At 65.2% G+C, this 18,747-nt stretch overlaps 1 protein-coding gene across 1 annotated transcript in view; it reads right to left on the reverse strand.

Annotated features, from left to right (window-relative positions):
* PDE2A (phosphodiesterase 2A) overlaps positions 1 to 18,747 on the reverse strand; it is a 55,269-nt gene that overhangs the window by 13,612 nt on the left and 22,910 nt on the right. The window contains 2 exon segments of the mRNA XM_074860607.1: positions 2,347 to 2,436; positions 17,164 to 17,224. Coding sequence (XP_074716708.1) covers positions 2,347 to 2,436; positions 17,164 to 17,224 — 151 coding nt within the window.

Consider the following 18,747-nt stretch of genomic DNA (forward strand, 5'->3'; position numbering starts at 1 on the left):
CCCAGGACCCCCTCGGCCCCCCTCTGGGTCTCCCTGGGGCCCCCATCCCCTCCCCCCCCGCCCAGCGGTGCAGGGCCCGGCGCTCCCTGCCTCAGCTTCCCCAGAGGCTCGGGGCTTCGCCAAGGCAGAAGCCACAACACTCCACGCGTGGACACGTGTGTGCACCCGCACACGTGCACATGAACACGTGTGCACACCCACACATGTGTGTAAACACAAACGTACACACCCACACATGTACATGAATACATGTGCACACCCACACATGTGCATAAACATGTGCACAACCACACGTGCACATCCACACATGTGTGTAAACACAAATGTACACACCCACACATGTACACGAACACACGTGCACACCCACACATGTGCATAAACATGTGCACAACCACATGTGCACATCCACACATGTACGTAAAGGCATGTGCACACCCACACATGTGCACAAACACATGTGCACACCCACACATGTGTGTAAACACAAATGTACACACCCACACATGTACATGAACAGTGTGCACACCCACACGTGTACACAAACACACGTGCACACCCACAAATGTGCACAAACACATGTGCACACCCACACGTGTGCATAAGCATGTATGCATCCTCAGGTATGTACGTAAACACGTGTACATACCCACAGATAAACACGTGTGCACACCCACACGTGTACGTAAAGATGTGTGCACACCCACACACATAAACACACACACCCACATGTGTCCATGAACATGTGTGCACCCACACATGTGTGTAAACACAAACGTACACACTCACACATGTACATGAGCACACGTGCACACCCACACATGTGCACAAACGTACACCCACACGTGTGCATAAACATGTGCACACCCACACATGCACACCCACATGTGTACATAAACGTGCACAACCACATGCATGCATAAACATGTGCACAACCACACGTGAACACCCGCATGTGTACATAAAGACATGTGTACACCCACACATGTACAAACACACAACACACCCACACGTGTGTAAACACAAACATACATACCCACACACATACATGAACATGTGTGTATACCACACATGTGCACAAACACGTGTGCACACCTACATGTGTGCACACCCACACATGTACATGAATACACGTGTGCACACCCACGTGTGCATAAACACATGTGCACACCCACATGTGTATGTAAAGACATGTGCACATCCACACACGTCATAAACACACATACACACCCACATGTGTATGTAAACATAAACATGCTTACCCACACAAGTACATGAACACGTGTGCACACCCACATGTGTACAAGAACACATGTGCACACCCATACATGTACATGAACACATATGCATACCCACACATGTGCACAAATACATGTGCTCAAACATGTGTGCATAAACACACATGCACACCCACACATGTACATGAACGTGTGCACACCCACACATGTGCACAAACACATGTGCACACTCACACATGTGCACACCCACATATGTGTGTAAACACAAACATGCACACCCACACGTGTACATGAACACATGTGCACACCCACACATGCACAAACACATGTGCACACTCAGACGTGTGCAAAAACACGTGTGAACACCCACACATGTACATAACACACAGAGATGCACACATGCACACTCACACACTCATGCACACGCACGCACACACCTGCACATGCAGTCGTGCACACACACACACGCACAGACGCCCTTGCACACACGTCCCTGCACACACATGGACATGCACCCCTGTGCACACTCACACGTGTGTGCACACCTGCACATGCACGCTCACACACACAGACCACCACCAGCACCTCTGGGCCACCACCAGCACCCCTGGGCCAGCACTAGCAACCCAGGGCTACCACCACCACCACCCCAGAGCCACTAGCACCCCCAGGCCACCATCAGCACCCCTGGGCCACCACCAGTCCCCCCCCCAGGTCACCACCAGCACCCCAGGGCCACCACCGTCACCCAGGTCACCAGCATCCCAGGGCCACCACCAGCACCCTTGGGCCACCACCAACACCCCCAGATCATCACCAGCACCCCTGGGCCACCACCATCACCCAGGCCACCAGCACCCCAGGGCTACCACCAGCAGCACCCCAGGGCCACCACCATCACCCCAGGGCCACCCTCCATGTCCCAGGGATCTCCACAGGTGTGGCCACCACTAGCCAGGACCCCAGAGTCATCCCCCCCAGGCGCCAGGTGCCCGGTGGCCTGTACTCAACCCCAATATCAGCAGGCAGAGAAGCCACCCGCGGGGGGGTGTGGGGATTTGGGGGGGTGGGGAGGGGGTTTGGGGGTCCCCCCCCCTCGTCCCCCACCTACCACACGCGGCAGCAGGCAGACGAGGGCGTGGCGCAGCGCGTCCCGCAGGCAGGAGACCTCGATGGCGGCCCCCAGGCTCAGCAGCGCGTCCTGGGGGGACAGATTTTGGGGGGGGGGGGGGGGGGGGGGTGGTGACGTCACGGTGAGGGGCACCCACCCCCTCCTCCCTGTCCCCACGGGTCATCCTGCCACCCCCCAGAGTAGCCTCCAGCTCCTTTTTGGGGTTAAAATGTCGCTTTTTGGTCAGTAGCCATCATGGGGGGAACTGGCGGGGGTCGGGGTGGGGGGGCGGTGTACTGGGCGCAGGGCGCTGGTGTACTGGGAGCACTGGGATGGGGAATCGGCCCCGCGGAGGAGGGTGTCCCCAAGGAGCCAAGTTAGGGGGTGGTGGCACTGAAGCCACGCTGATGGGTGTGCTAGCCACACCGGTGGCAGCATTAGCCACAGCAGGTCCTGTGCCAGCCATGCCAATGGCGTGCCAGTGCCTGGGCCACACGGGCCACCGCCAGCACCAGCCATGCCAATGCCTGCGCTAGCCACACCAGTGCCTGCGCTAGCCACGTCATTGCCTGCACTAGCCAAACCATCCCTAGCCCTAACCCCACCAACACCTGCATGACCCACACTGTGCCACACCAATGCCTGCACTAGCCACATCAATGCCTGTACTAGCCAAGTCACACTCAGCACTAGCCACACCAATGCCAGGACTAGCCACACCACCCCCAGCACTAACCATGCCAATGCCTGCACTAGCCACATCAATGCCTGCACTAGCCACAGCACCCCAGCACACTATTATCTGCACTAGCCACACCAGTGCCTGCACTAGCCACAACAATGCCTGTATTAGCCAAGCCATCCCCAGTACTAACCCTGCCAACACCTGCACTAGCCGCCCTATGCCACACCAATGCCTGCATTAGCCACATCAGTGCCTGTACTAGTCAAGGCAAACTCAGCACTAGCCACACCAATGCCAGCACTAGCCACGCCACCCCCAGCACTAACCATGCCAACACCTGCACTAGCTGTGTCAATGCCTGCACTAGCCACGCCAGCCCCAGTGCTAGCCACGCCAATGCCTGCTGCTAGCCACGTCAGTGCCTGCACTAGCCATGCCAGGCCCAGTGCTAGCCACGCCAGCCCCAGCGCTAGCCACGCCAATGCCTGCGCTAGCCACGTCAACACCTGCCTCCCTCCAAGCGCTGTTGCTTCCTTCCTCATCCCCAGACTTCTTCAATCCGCCACGCCCGGCTGAGCTCCTGCCTGCGCTGCAGGCAGGGGCAGGTGGGGCAGGCAGGGCACGCAGGGGGCAGGCAGAGGGACAGGCAGGGCAGGGAGGGGGCAGGCAGGACAGGCAGGGAAGGCAGGGGGCAGGCAGGGCACGCAGGGGGCAGGGGGGCAGGCAGGACAGGCAGGGGGTAGGCAGGGCAGGCAGGGCAGGGAGGGGGTAGACAGGGCAGGCAGGGCAGGCAGGGGGTAGGCAGTGCAGGCAGGGGGCAGGCAGGGTAGGGAGGGGGCACGCAGGACAGGCAGGGAAGGAGGGGGTGGGCAGAGAAGGCAGGGGGCAGGCAGGGCACGCAGGGGGCAGGTGGGGGTCAGGCAGGGCAGTCAGAGCAGGGAGGGCAGGCAGGAGAGGCAGGGCAGGCAGGGGGCAGGCAGGGCAGGGAGGGGGCAGGCAGGACAGGCAGGGAAGGCAGGGCGCGGGCAGAGACGGCAGGGGGCAGGCAGGGCACGCAGGGAGCAGGCAGGGGGACAGGCAGGGGAGGTAGAGCAGGGAGGGCAGGTGGGAGAGGCAGGGCAGGCAGGGGGCAGGCAGCGGGCAGGCAGGGGACAGGCAGGGCAGGCAGAGCAGCAAACCCAGCTACCCTGCCCTTCCCTCTTGGCGCCAGTGCTGGTTCCTTTGCACTCAGAAGCCGCTGGGGGTGGGGGGGGGTGGAGGGGGGGGCAGCCCGGCTCTGTTCCCGTCCCCCCCCCCAGGGGCACCCATAGGTGCACGGGATGGAGGCACCACGCTCCCCCCCTGCCCCCCCCCCCCCTCCCCTGGGTTTGCCGGGGGGTGCCGGGGCCCCCCTGGGGTGAGGAGCCAGATAAGGGGCAGCGGCACAGAAGCACGGAAAAGTTGGGGGGAACCGGGGGCTCCACGGCGTGACCCCCCCCCCAGCTCCATTCCTGCCCCTGGCCCTCGTCCGGGAACCGGGGCGGGAACAGCGGCAGCTCCCAGTTAGGCACTGGGATGTCACTCGCGGCACCACCAACCACCCCCAGTGCCACCGGTGGGGTCCCTCGGCACTACCCCGCACTCCGGGGACCCCGCGAGCACCCTCAGCCGCGGGGGGGCCGGATCGGGGTGATGGGTGGGAGCGTGGCCGGCGGCGGAGGCGCTTCCCGGTGAAGTCGTGGGCGCTGGTTGTGATTCCAACAGCGCCGCGTCTCCAGTCGCCTACTCACACTGGAGACACATGCACTGTAGAATACAGCCAGGCCGCGGCCGGTGGCCGTCCCGCCGTCCCTCTGTCCCTCCGGTCCCTTCGCGGTGGCTCAGAAGTGTCCCCATTGGGTGCGGGGGGGGGGAGATGGGGCCGAAGCCCCGGTGGGATCCCCCGGGGCTGCTCAAGCGTCAAATGGAGGTGGCGGCGCGGGGACAGATGGGTGGCAGCTGGACACTGGTGGGGGCGGACGTGGGGCTGGGACACGGGGCTGTTCCCGGAGCGGGGAAAGGGGCGGGGGGGGGGGGGGGGGGGAAGCTGCAGGAGCTAAAAAAAAGCAGCTCCCGGGTGTGGGGGCTGCGCAGGGAGGGGCTGGGGGAGCTGGGTGGGCCTGGGTAGGGCATCCTGCTCATCCCACTCATCCTGCTCACTTGTCCCACCAATCCCACTTGTCCCGCTCATCCCACTCACCCCACTCGTCCCAGTCCTCCCACTCCTCCCACTCTCCCCATTCCCCTCAGCCCAGCTCCCCACCCGTGTGCGGGGGGTGGGTTCCACCAGCTGCCCCCAGCCCCGCGTGGCTCAGCCCCGGGGGTGCCGTGGGGGACTCTGCACCCTTTGCTGCCAGGATGGGGTCCTGACGGGGGGGGGGGGGCCACAGGGTTCCCCGTATCCCCCCAATTCCTCCTCCTGAGGGGGGGTCCCTCCCCCAGCGGGACGCGGGGATGTGCCGGGGGGACTCATCACGCCAAGCAGAGTCGGGGGGCACAGAAGGGATGGGGGTGTCTCCCCACCAGCATTTCGGGGTGACCTGGTGCAGGCAGGCACATGCCCCCCCCCGCTTATTCCTGCTCCAGCCCCACTGCAGGCAGCGTGCAGGCAGCACGCACCCGCTGGAGAGCTGGGGGGGGTAGGATCCCTCCCCCACACACCCCCAAACCGGGCCGGGAGCGCCCCCGCGAGTGCCGGCAGCACCGGCGCGCTCTCTGCAGCCTGGGATCCAGCTGCCAAGCAGCTAATTAAGGGGCTAATTAGCCTCCCTAAGCTGAGCTTCGTCATCCCTTGGGACACCGAGGTTGGCAGCGAAGGGCGGGGGGTCCCCCACATCCGCACCACGGGCCCCATCCAGCCCTGCAGGCAGGGTGCAGGCAGCACCTCCCGTACCCATCCAGCCCTGCAGGCAGGATGCAGGCAGCACCTCCCGTACCCATCCAGCCCTGCAGGCAGGGTGCAGGCAGCACCTCCGTACCCATCCAGCCCTGCAGGCAGGGTGCAGGCAGCACCTCCCGTACCCATCCAGCCCTGCAGGCAGGATGCAGGCAGCACCTCCCGTACCCATCCAGCCCTGCAGGCAGGATGCAGGCAGCACCTCCCGTACCCATCCAGCCCTGCAGGCAGGATGCAGGCAGCACCTCCCGTACCCATCCAGCCCTGCAGGCAGGGTGCAGGCAGCACCTCCCGTACCCATCCAGCCCTGCAGGCAGGGTGCAGGCAGCACCTCCCGTACCCATCCAGCCCTGCAGGCAGGGTGCAGGCAGCACCTCCCGTACCCATCCAGCCCTGCAGGCAGGATGCAGGCAGCACCTCCCCGTACCCATCTGGACATGGCAGGCAGCCGCCACACACCGGAGCTGACCGGGTGACACGTGCCATCACCAACCGGGTGACACGTGCCATCACCAACTGGATGACACGTGCCATTGCCAACTCCCCAGGTGCCACACGGGCCCGCGGGGGCCAGCGGGGATTTCACCGGCTCCCGCCCTCCTGGCGCCCCAGCACCCCCCCAGCGCGCCGCGACGCTGGAGCCGTATCTGCCTCCATATTCCCCGCTGGAGCCACCGGGTGATTAACGTTCATCTCGTTAGGGCACGTCATTTCTCTTTGCTCCCACACGAGCCAGGGCTCAGCGCGGCCTCACGGGGCACAAACTTTTGGCAAAGCCAAACCCCACCACGGCCCAGCCGCCCGGACCACCGCCCGCTCTCCTCCCTGGGAAAAATGGCAATTTTTTCATTTTCCCCCTATTTTTTTCACCCTTTTTCCTTTCGGAGCGCGGCGGCAGCATCCTGTACCCAGCCAGGCAACGGTGGGGACCCCCAGCACAGCCCCCCCACCTCATCTCAGCCCCCCCCAAGGCTCCACCGGACCCCGCTGGGATGGAAAAGCACCTTTTCCAGCGGAGCAAATTCACCAGCAGCAAAAATGCGGCTTTTTTGGAGAGGGGGGCATTTCTGGGACAGATCCACCTCCCACTGACCGCAACTGGGGGTCCACCTGCCTCCCCCAGCCCCTCTGGATGTTTATGGCATAGAGAAATCCCATCCTGGCCGGCTTCCTCTCCAGAAAAGCTCCTCTCACGCCTGCCACATGGAGGGAGAGGGACCCGGGGGGGGGGGGTCCTCATGTCCGTCCCCCCCCCCCCAGCACCCCACACTTTGCTGGGTCTCACACCTTGGGTCTTACGCCCACTCCCTGCCCTCACTCCCAGGGGGGGGATCGATGGATGGAGACTGTTTTTTCCCCCCATGAGGGAGCTCAGGGTGATGCTCCCTCACCCAGAGCCCCCCCCCAGGGTGATAAGGAGCCCCCCCAGAGCAGGTAGAAGACGGATCCGATGCAGTGTGGGGGTGCTCAGCCCCCTTGGGGGTACCAAGGGGAAACTAAGGCACGGTAAAGGATATGATACCCGGTGCCTGGAGGGATGTGGAGCTGGGCTGAAGGGGTGGGGGCTGGGGCTGGGGGGGGCCCATCGCTGTGGGAGCACCCATGGGTGCTGGCTCCAAGGTGGGGGGGGATGATGCTGGCGTCAGCCCAGGCGCAGCAGCCGCGTCCTTCCCCGCGGGGCCGAGGAACCTCGAGGAAATGAATCATCTCCCAGTAGAGTTTCCAGCCCAGTTTTGCCATAAAAACTGCAAGTAAATTATTTGACCAACGCGACCCTTCGAGCTCGGAGGCGTCCGCCCCACCGCCCCCCCCCGCAGGACTTTATCCACCTGGGGACCCGAGGGAAATGATCCCAATTAATTCTGGAAGTGGATTAGTGCGTTAACCCCCACCTGAACGACTTCACTCCCCCCGCCCCGCCCCCGGGAGCTGAGGGCACCCAAATTAAATCAGCGCATCCGAAATGCTGAGCACGCAAATCTCCGTGTGTGTCCCTCCTGCCCTCCCCGCTTCGCTCCCCACGTCCCCACTGTCCCCGTCCACCCCCCTGACGCGTTTCCCAGGCTGCCAACTCGGGGTGCAAAGGGATGGAGCTGCTTGAGAAAGCGGCGTACAGCGAGGGGGGGGGGGGGTCTGAGGCAGGGAAAAGCCCCCCCCCAGCACCCCGTTTATCACCTCGCCACCCCCCAGCCCCTCGCACACCAGCCCCGTTGCCTCTCGCAGGGTGTTCGCAGGACCGAGGAGCATCCCCTGCACAGCAGAGGCCTCGATGAGGGGGGGTGACCCTGTCTGCCTGTCCCCGTGTCCCCACCCTGGGGACACCCGGGGCCATGGGTCCCCTTCCAAGGCCAGGGCAGCCCCAGGGGCTCCCTGCCTGTACTCAGACCTGCAGGCAGTGGGTTGCTGCCCACAGGTAGGGACACCCAGATCCTCTCCCATACCACAGCTCCAGCTTTCCCTATCACTTTCCCCATCACTTTCCCCACCACTTTCCCCTCTCCAGGGCACTTTCTCCCCCCCGTCACCTCCTCTCTGGCCCAACACCTCCCTTTTCCCCCCACCGAGTGCACCCCAGGGTTGTCTCCCAGGGCACGGGGACAGACATCCCCACCTTTGCCACCTCTCCAACACGTGGCAGCAGGGTGATGCCACCACGCTCACACCCCAGGATCCCAGAGGAGCTTCCGAGCCCCCCCTTAGACACCCCCACCCCCACAGAACCCCCAAACTGAGCCCCAACAGCTGGCAGCTGCAAGCAAACACCCAGCCCCGGCGCCCGTGTTTGCCCTGCCCAAGCATTTGCCGAGCAATCTGGCGGCGTTAAAAATATCCCCGAGCTGTGATTCATCCTCCTCGCCCGCCTCCGGCAGTGCTGAGCCCCCCAGCCCCGCTCCCCTCCCCCGGGGGAGAGGGGGGGCGCTGCTCCCTGTCACCCCCCTAGCCCCGTGCTCTGGCCGCGGCGGTTAAATATAGCCAAGGCCCAGCTGCATGTTGGCAACGCGGAGCCCACGACAAGCAGGCAGGGCCAGGCAGGAGCCGTGCTGCAGGCAGAGAGCGTCGCCGGGTGAAAACGCCGCGGTGGGAGTGAAGAAACTGAGGCACAGAGCAGGGCTGTGACTCCTGAAGGCAGCAGGGCCCCACTGCGAGAGCGGGACTTTTGCTGGCACCTCCAGCCAGCTCTGCTGGGGGTTGAGTGACACTGCTGAGGTCCCTGTCCCTGCGCTGCTCCGGGATCCCCAGCCCCAGAGCTGCCATTCCATAGGGAATCACAGAATCAGAATCAGAAAATCACAGAATCATCTGGGTTGGAAAAGCCCTTGAAGCTCCTCCAGTCCAACCATGAACCTCACCCTGACCGTTCCCAACTCCACCAGATCCCTCAGCGCTGGGTCAGCCCGACTCTTCAACCCCTCCAGGGATGGGGACTCCCCCCCTGCCCTGGGCAGCCCATTCCAACGCCCAACAACCCCTTCTGCAAAGAAATCCTTCCGAAGAGCCAGTCTGACCCTGCCCTGGCGCAGCTTGAGGCCATTCCCTCTTGGCCTGCCGCTGGTTCCTTGGCTCAAGAGACTCATCCCCCCTCTCTGCACCCTCCTTTCAGGGAGTTGGAGAGGGCCAGGAGGTCTCCCCTCAGCCTCCTCTTCTCCACACTAAACCCCCCCCAGCAGCATCGCTGGGTGCAGAGGGTGGAGGGATGGATGGACGGACGGAGGGACGGCGGGGAGAGCTGGCAGTTCTGCCTAACCCCGGCTGGGAAGACATCCATCGCCTCGGAGCCTGCCCAGCCCGGATCCGAGCCCTGCTTTGGTCCCAAATTACATTGCTTTAATCTAATCAGGCAGCAACAACCTGTAACCCGAGGTAGCGCCTTAATTACCTCATCTTTTATAGGGGGGATAATGAGCCTAAACGGGAAGGAAACACTTCTGGGATGTCTCTCGCCTCCCCCGGGGTCCTGCTGCGGCAGATGGATGAGGAGCTGGAGGGCAGCAGCCTGGCTCGGAGCCGCCCCGGTACCCGGCAATGCCGGGCTGAGGCTTCCTGGGGTCGGACGCTGCAAACCCGGGGGCTCGGCCACCCAAAAAACACCCTCCCAGAGCCCTGCGCGCCTGCGCCTGCCTCAGTTTCCCCGGCTCGAAACCCTGCGGGCCCAGCTCAGGGTGGTGCTGGGTGGGGAAGGGAAGGGCTGGGCTGAGCCCAGCGCCGTCCCCCCATCCTGTCCTCCTCCTCCTCCTCCTCCTCACCCCCCCACCGGCCTCACTTGAGCCTGCCAAGCTTAAACATGGCCTTAACGACAGCCTTAACCACAGCCTTAACCATGGCCTTAACCACCACCCAGCAGGCCCAGGGCTGATAACGGCGCCAGCGTGAGCAATTTACTTCTCCTTAAATAGCACTTTTAAGTCATTTCAGGTGTTTTGGGGTGATTAGTGAGTCCTAGCTGACGAGGCTGCAATATAATCACTGTTGGGCCCGGCCGAGAGCGGTGTCTGGCGTGATGTGGCGTGACACGGTGTGACGTGGCATGGCCCGGCCTTGCACAGGGTGGGCAACCGGGCTCGCAAGCCACTGCCGTTAGCACAGGGTGGGCTGCCCAGGGGTGTTGGCACAGGGTGGGCTTCACAGGGCAACCTGCCCAAGGCCGTTTGCACAAGATGGTTTCACACGGCGCGTTTGCACGGGGTATTTGCACGGGCCTTGTTTGCAGAGGCCATTTGCACGGAGCGGTTTGCACGGGGCAGTTTGCACGGGGCGGTTTGCACGGGGCATTTGCAAGGGGGATTTGAACGGGGGATTTGCACGGGGCGGTTTGCACAGGCAGTACAAACCATTTGCACGGGGCACTTGCACAGCCCAGGACCAGCAGACCGCCACTCCCCGGGGACACCACAGTCTTCCCGTGGGGATTTTTAATTTGACGAGCAAATTTTCCAACCTAACGTCACCCCCTCGAGCCCTTCGGGGGTGGTCCTCAGGTTGTCGCCCCGCATCCCAGCCCGGCCTCTGGCAGCCGATGCAGCAGGGCCGGAGTCAAGGTCGCTTCCTGTTGCTGTCCCTTTGGCGGGCAGGACAAAGGGACGTGGCCCTGTCCTCAAGGATTTCCCGTCCCTAGGAACATCGCGGCCTTGTTGGAACAGTGGCCGGGCTGGCCAAAGGATTTGTCGTTAATTAGTTGTTGATGAGAGCGGAGCTGGAAACCCACGTCCCACGGTGGGGAGGGAGGCACAGACCCCACTCAGCCCCATGTCACTTGTCCCTGAACCATGGTGGGGAGGGGGACATGGACCCCACTCACCCCCCCGTCACCTGTCCCTGACCCACGTCTTGTGGTGGTGAGGGGGACATAGACCCCACTCAGCCCCTTGTCACCTCTCCCTGACCCACGTCCCATGGTGGGGAGGGGCACACGGACCCCAGCCACCTGTCCCTGACCCACGTCTCGTGGTGAGGAGGGGGACACAGACTCCACTCAGCCCCTCATCACCTGTCCCTGACCCACGTCCCATGGTGGGGCACCACACGCTGTCCCCCTGCCAGCCCCAGAGCCCTCTCCACCCTCCCGAGGCCGCCGCAGGGAAATCGCCCCATCACGAGGCGCATCCCCGGTACCCAACCGCCTTCCTCCCGAGGCACACGGCCATTTTTAGCAGCCACCATGCCCACCCTGGCACCCAAGCGCCGGGGGTGGCTGGTACCCAGCCTTCGGCGCTGGCACCAGCGGCAGAGCCGGGCATGGGGCCGAGCATCGCTGCCGCAGGGCCCTGCGGTGTCGGGGGGGGGAGCTGGCACCATGCGCATCCCTGGGATGCGGCGTTCCTGGAAGGCTTTTCCCTGGCACATTGTCCCCTTCCTGTCCCCACTGGCCACCAGCACCTCCCGGCTGGGTTTGAAGGACTTTCCTAGATATTTTCTGGCAGATCGGGCCGCGTCGGGGCTCCCCTGGCCTGGCCCTGCTCCGGAGCATCGTGGCAAAGCGTGGGTGCTCCAGAGACGTGGCCAGCGAGGGGCTCGGAGGGCCGGGGACAGCGGGGTCCCGTGGTGGGGACTTGGGAGCTGTGGGATGGCAAGAGGATGGGCAGCGTTCCCGCATCCCCCCCTCCCAGCACGGCCAGCACTAATGGGATCTGCGCGGTAATTAGGGAGCTCATTTATCAGCTTCTGATGGATCTTGGAAAATTGAATTCCCAGCCATCTGCAGCTGGGGAGGAATTCAATTTGGGGCAGCGCTCCGGAGCAGGGCCTGGGCAGAGCTGCCTCCCCCGGGGACTTTGCTCTGAATGCACGGGAACCTCTTTTTATTTTTATTTTCCGTATATGAGGGTTCGGTTACGGGATCCAGCTCTCAGCCGCTGGAGAAGGGTCTGGGAATCGCGGGGGTCTCACGACTCAGCTGGGGAAACTGAGGCACGGCCGGGGGAAGCCCAAAGCCACCCATTTGATGGTTTTCCATGTGGGAATGTTTCCATCTCCAACCCCCTTATCTGTGGCCGGGCCCACAGCACCCAAGGGTGCCAGGCACCATCCTGCCCGGCGCGTGGGGGGCAGAGGGATGCGACTGCCGGGACCTGCCCGAGCCAAAAAGCAGAGAGAAAATCCTGTCTCTCCTGGCACACAGCTGCCGGGGAGGATTTGCTTCTGGGTTTGGCAGCATCTCGACGGAGCCGGGCTGGGAGCAGCGATTCCCTCTCCTGTGCCAAGAACAGGGAGTCTCAGGAATCAGCCCTGCTCCCCATCTGCTCCCCTCGCACCCCCCCCAGCATCTTCCTCCCCACGCGTCCTCCTCGGGGCAGGTCCCCAGTGCCTGTGGGGCAGCCGGGGGATGGATGCGACCGGATCCGGCTTCCAAAGCTCCATCCCAGACCCCCAAATCACCTCCCTGAGAGGGTCACCCCGGAGCTGGTTTGGCTCCTCCACTGGAGGAGCTTGTTTTCGGGTTCTCGGGGGGGCTCAGGGGAGACCCGGGTTCAGCACATCACTATGAGATGGACGGGAAGACCCCGGCTGAATCCACCCCTCTGCCCCCCCCCACCCTGCGCTGCCAGGGATGTCATTTCCCTTCAGAGAGCCCCCCCCGGGCTGGCTCAGGGTATCTCTGCCGTCGCCTCCCCGCAAAATATCTCAGCTTGGCTCCAAAAAGTCAAGGTCGGCCGCGGGGTCCGTGGCGGTTGGGAGGATGATGCCGTGCTGCCGGCCCCGGCGTGAGAAATTCCTCCCCCCCAGCAAACTGCAAAGGTCAAACCCCCCACCCCCGGCTGCCCCCAACCCACCTTCATGGCTCCCTGCCTGTACGCAGCCCCCCCCTTCCCTGGGGTGCAGCAGGAGCACCCCCACCCCAGCTCCTCCATCCCTGGGGCACAGGAGCACCCACACTCCAGCTCCTCCATCCCTGGGGTGCAAGAGGACCCCAACGCCAGGTCCCCCCACCCAGGGGTGTACCAGGAGCACCCCCTCACAGCTCCCCCCACCCTGGGGTGCAGCAGGAGCACCCCCACCCCAGCTCCTCTATCCCTGGGGCACAGAGCACCCACACTCCATCTCCTCCACCCCTGGGGTGCAAGAGCACCCCCACAGCAGCTCCCCCCACCCAGGGGTGCAGCAGGAGCACCCCCACCCCAGCTCCTCCACCCCTGGGGTGCAAGAGCACCCCCACCCCAGCTCCCCCCTTTCCTGCAGTGCACCAGGAGCACCCCCACTCCAGCTACCCCACTCCTGGGGTGCAGGAGCACCCCCTCACCAGCTCCCCCCACCCTGGGGTGCACCAGGAGCACCCCCACCGCAGCCGGGCTCTGTGCTCACCCTGCAGCCCCCCCAGACTGTGCCACCGTGGCTGAGCCATTTCTGCACCCCAGCTGCGTTCCTACATGCCTGGAGGCAGCCACCAGCCCCGTGCGACACCGTGGGGCTCAAGGTGGGGGGAAGGACCCCACATTCCCCCCAGAAAAACCCAGCACCAGGGCACACGCAACACCGGCACGGGCTGAGCCTGCGCCCGTGAGCCCTCACTCCTCGGAGGGGCTGCACAGAAAGAAGCTTCCATGGGTGGGGATCGCTAAGATGCACCCACCCACCCCGGTCTGGGGGTCCCACTTTGTTCCCCCCCCCCCCCAACCCTGCAGCTGGGCGGGGTGGGGTGGGGGAGGAAACCGGCCCTTCCCCGCGTCATGGAAAGAAGCGCCCTGGCCGCATTGTGAGCCGAGGCCTTTTCCTCCCCTTTATTGCCCTGCTGCCGTGTTTGTGTCCACCGGAGGAAACGCCGGCAGCGCCGGGACAAACACCCGCACACGCATGTCCCCACGGGGGGGGGGTCTCGTCCCCCCCCCACCCCCCACAGCACAACTGGCCCCACTCATGGGGAAACTGAGGCAGGAGCAGCCGCACGCCACCGGCCGAGGCTCGCCAGGGGCGAGCCGGCAAATCCTCGGGGTGCAATGGGGAGCATGGAGGGGGGGGGCAGTGACTGAGCATGTCCCCCCCCACCTTCCCCACCTCTGGGCCGCCCCCCCCAGCTCCTTCCTGCTCACCCAGGCTGCGAACACGTTATCAATTAGGGTTTGATTCATGCGCCAGTCAGCGGGTAATTGCATCGGGGCCAGCGGCCGGGAGGGAGAGGAGGCACAGACATCTTCAGCCTCACCCCCCCAGCGGGGTGCTCGCTTGGGGGGGGGCAAGCATGGGGGGGCAATAAAGCCCCAAGTCCTATATACCCCTCTTCCCCCCTGCCAGGCTCGGGGATGGGGGTCCTGAATGCAACCAGCGCCCAGGGCGCTGCCAGGGCCTGGGGGATTTTTTAGGGGGGGGGACGGACATTTGGGGGGGGGGGGGGGGCGGTGTGGCAGGATCAGTCCCCCGCCACCCAACCCTTGCACAGCCCTGGTCATGTCCCTTTGCCCTGTGCTGCTGCGGCCTCGAACACTGTGGATGGTTTTGCCTTGTCATGTGTGTCCCCCCCCTTCCTCCTCCTCTTCAGTGCCACCCCAGCAGCCCCCAGACCATGCTAAAACCAGCCCCCCCCCCCCCCCCCCCCCTGCATCTGGGCAGCTTTTGCTCCCCCAGGACCGGGGCTTGTGGCTCCCTCCCAACAATGCAGGTCCCCTCGGGGGGGCTGCAGCGGGGGGTTGGTGCCCACCCAGCTGTAAGCACCCTCCTGGTGGTGGTGGGGGCTAGTTGGGGTGCTGGGGGGGTCTGAGACCAAGAAGGGTGGGTCACAGGGACCCCCACCACCACAGAAAGGCCCGCTTGCCCCAGCCGGTGGGGAGTCACACATCCTTTTCCCGGGGTGGGGGACAGCTCTGATGTCCCCAAGCTTCATCCTGCCCCTCCTGGGGGGGGAGCTCAGTGCCCAAGGGGAGGCTCAGTGCCCGAGGGGGGGGCACAGGCCAGCCCAGCTCAGCTCCTTTCCCTCCGTCAGCAGCTTTTGGCCGCTTCCCGGCGAGTGTTTCCTTCCCTTCGTTTCCCGGCCTTGAACCCGGAGCCACCCACTGCCCCCCTGCCCAGCCCGAGCCCACCAGAGACGGGGGGAGGGGGGGGACACACAGAAGTTGGGAGGGGGGCAGGTCAGGGCCACGTCTCCTGCACCCAAAAGCTGCTAGGCCCTCAGGTCAGGGATCCGAGAGATGGACGGCGACAGGGGGTGAATCCCCCCCAAATTCCCACCCCTGCCCCAAATTCGGGTGTGTTTGGAGGCGCAGGAGCACGAAGGACCATCCGCATGTTGGGGCGCAGCCTCTCCACACCCCACCCCCCCAAAAAAATGTGTAACTGGCGCAAGGAGGGAGGAGCAAGAAGCTGTTGGGGGGGTCTGCTGGGGCTCCCCCCTTCCCAGCATGACCCCCCCGGGGCCACAGTTGAGTTCTTGGGGTTCCCGTTGCGAGCGGAGAGGGGAGGGGACACAGGGGAGTGGGGACCCCAACTCCAACACCCCCCATACTCCCCCCCCAACACACTCAACCCGCATCCCAACCACATTGCACCCCCAATACCCTCCGCACACAAGGGACCCCCCAGGACGCAGGGCCCCCCAGCCCTCTGCACCCCTAACCCCGAAGCCACCGACCCCCGGGGGACCCCTATTTCCCCAGGGGGCTGGGCAGAAGCCCCCCCCTTTCCCCCCCGCCCCTCGCTTACGGTATCGTGGAGGGTGCCCATGGCGCGGCCCGCCGGCACCGGGACCGGGACAGGGACCGGGGCCGCCCGCTCCAGCCCATTTCCTCCTTCCTGCGTGGCTGCGGGGGGGGGGGGACACGGAGCCCAACGTGTCCCCAAGCCCCGGGGAGGGGGGGGGGGACGACACACCCACCCACAGACACAGCTCCCCCCCCCCCCCCCGCCACCTGTAAGGAACCCCCGGTGGGACACCCCCCCCCCCCTCCAGCCCCCCTACACTGGGAGCCACCGAGAGGGGGGCGGCGGGGGGGGCACGACCGCCCTTTGCCCGCTCACCCCGGTGCCCCCCATCCCGGCAAGCTCGCCCCCCCCCAGGGCCGGTCCCACAGCTCCGTGCCTCAGTTTCCCCACAGGGCAGAAGCGCCCCCCCCAGCTCTGGCTTTCCGGGGGGGGTTCGCAGCCCCCCACCAAAGAGTGGGGACATAAGCGGGTGCAAGTGGGCTCGGGAAAGGGGGGGAACTCAGCCCTGGAGCGGAGTGGGGGGGTCCCGCACCCCGCGATTCCGCGCCCCCACCCCGTGCAGCGCCGAGCACGGCGGAAGCTCAGGATCGTCCGCGCCCCCCCCCCCCGCCAAAAAACGCTGCCGGTGTGTGTTCCCCCCCCTCCCAGCATAAACCCAGGGACCCCCATCACCCCCGGGAGCGGGCGGGGAGTGGGCTCAGCAAGGCTGGTTCGGTCCCCGCTTCCCGCGTGGGAGAGTTGGGGGTCCCGAGTGGGAGGGTTGGGGATCCCGAGGGGGACGGGAGGGGTTCGGGGGTCTCGGGTGGGGGGGTCGAAGGTTGAGTTGGAGGTCCCGGGTGGGAAGGGAAGGCGGTCGGGGGTCCCGAGTGGGAGGGGAGGTGGGTCGGGGGTGTCGGGTGGGACAGGAGGAGGGTTTCGGGGTCGCGGGTGGAGGGGAGGGGGGTCAGGGGTCTCGGGTGGGACGGAAGGAGGCTTCGGGCTCCCGGGTGGGAAGGCAGGTGGTTGAGTTGGGGGTCGCGGGTGGGAGGGGAGTATGGGGGGGGACACCCGTGGGGTTTTTTTGGGGAGGGGGGGGGATCCCCGCCGCCCCTACCTGTAGCGCCTCGGAGCCGGGCACGGCGTCCTCCACCTTCAAGAAAACCTGCTGGCCCCGTCTGAAAAATCGAAGGAGGGCGGTGAGGAGATGCTGCAGCCCCAGCACCATGCCGGCTCCCGGCACGGCTCGGCTCGGCACGGCCCGGCGCGGCTCCCCGCCCCCGGGCAGGGGCTGCCGGCCCCGCCGCTCCCCGCCCCGCTCCGCCCCGCGCTCCGCTCCGCACCTGCTGCGCGTCCGCTCCGCGGCCGGAGGAGCGGAGGGGGCCGGGGTGGGGGGACCCTCGGGGGAGGGGGAGTCCCGGGGTGAGGTGAGAGTCGGGGTATCGCCCCCCAGGGTGGGGTGGGGGTCAGGGTGGGGGTCCTGGTGTGGGGAGGGGGTCAGGGAATCAGCCCCCAGTGTGGGGTGGGAGTCCCTGGTGTGCGGAGGGGATCGGGGTGGGGGTCCCGGGGTGGAGTGGGAGTCGGGGTATCGCTCCCTGGTGTGGCGTGGGGGGCGCCAGTGTAGGGAGGGGGTCGGGGTAGCACTTCCTGGGGTGGGGGTCAAGGGGGGGGTCCCGGTGTGGGGTGGGGGTCAGGGAATTGCTCCCTTGTGTGAGGTGGGGGTTGCCAGTGTGGGGCAGGGGGCAGGGTGGGGGTCCCCGGTGTGGGTAGGGGATCGGGGTGTTGCCCCCTGCGGTGGGGTGGGAGTCAGGGTGGGGTGGCAGTCGGGGTATCGCTCCCTGGGGGAGGTCGGGGGTCGGGGTGGGTCTGGGGAGGGGGTCGGGGTATCGCTCCCCAGTGTGGGGTGGGGGTCCTGGTGTGAGGAGGGGTTTGGGTGGGGAGGTGCCTCCCCTGCACCTTCCCCCTTCTTGGGTTGGGGTCGCCCCCCAATTTCCCTCCCCCCCCACCCAGTGCCATCTCCAGCTAACACCCCCCCCCTTTAGGGCTGTGCCCCAGGCTTGTGTTGGGGTGTCCCCCCCATCCTCCCTGGGTGGGCACTGGACGTCTCCCCCCATTTTTAGGCAAGGATGCCCCCGGCTTTGGGGTGACTCTGCTCAGTACAGAGAGCCCCCCCTGAGCCCCCCCATCCCAGGGGACATCGCAGACATCCCCCTCACCACCATGACAAGCCCCCCATTGGAAGAGCACCCCCCCATTCTTGGATAGGGGGGAACCCCCACTTTACCTCACTTGGGGACCCCCCCAGCCTCTATATCCCCCCATCACCTTCAGTGAGAAGTGCCCCCCCCCCGCCAAGTCTCACATCCTCTCCCAAGGATTTTGTGGGTGCCACCCACCCCCCTGCCACCCCACCTGAGCCATACAGGGACCCCCCCCAGCCGCATCACGGCCAGAGGAGCGGGGTGCTCCTCCACACCGGGAGGGGGGGCTCGGTTGGGGGACCCCACCCCAAAAAGAGACGGGTGAGGAAGGATCAACGGTCTTGTCACGCGGGACGAGGCACCGACGTGGAGGGACACGACGTGGCAACCACGTGCCACACGGCCAGTGGGGGGGGCAGGCGGCGTGACCACATAAAAACACAAATAGATGAGAAATAAAGGAGGCGACTGAAGAAAACATTAAGCCCAAGAACACAAAG

The sequence above is a fragment of the Strix uralensis genome, chromosome 2, assembly GCF_047716275.1.
Source record: "Strix uralensis isolate ZFMK-TIS-50842 chromosome 2, bStrUra1, whole genome shotgun sequence".
In the NCBI taxonomy this organism is placed as follows: domain Eukaryota; kingdom Metazoa; phylum Chordata; class Aves; order Strigiformes; family Strigidae; genus Strix; species Strix uralensis.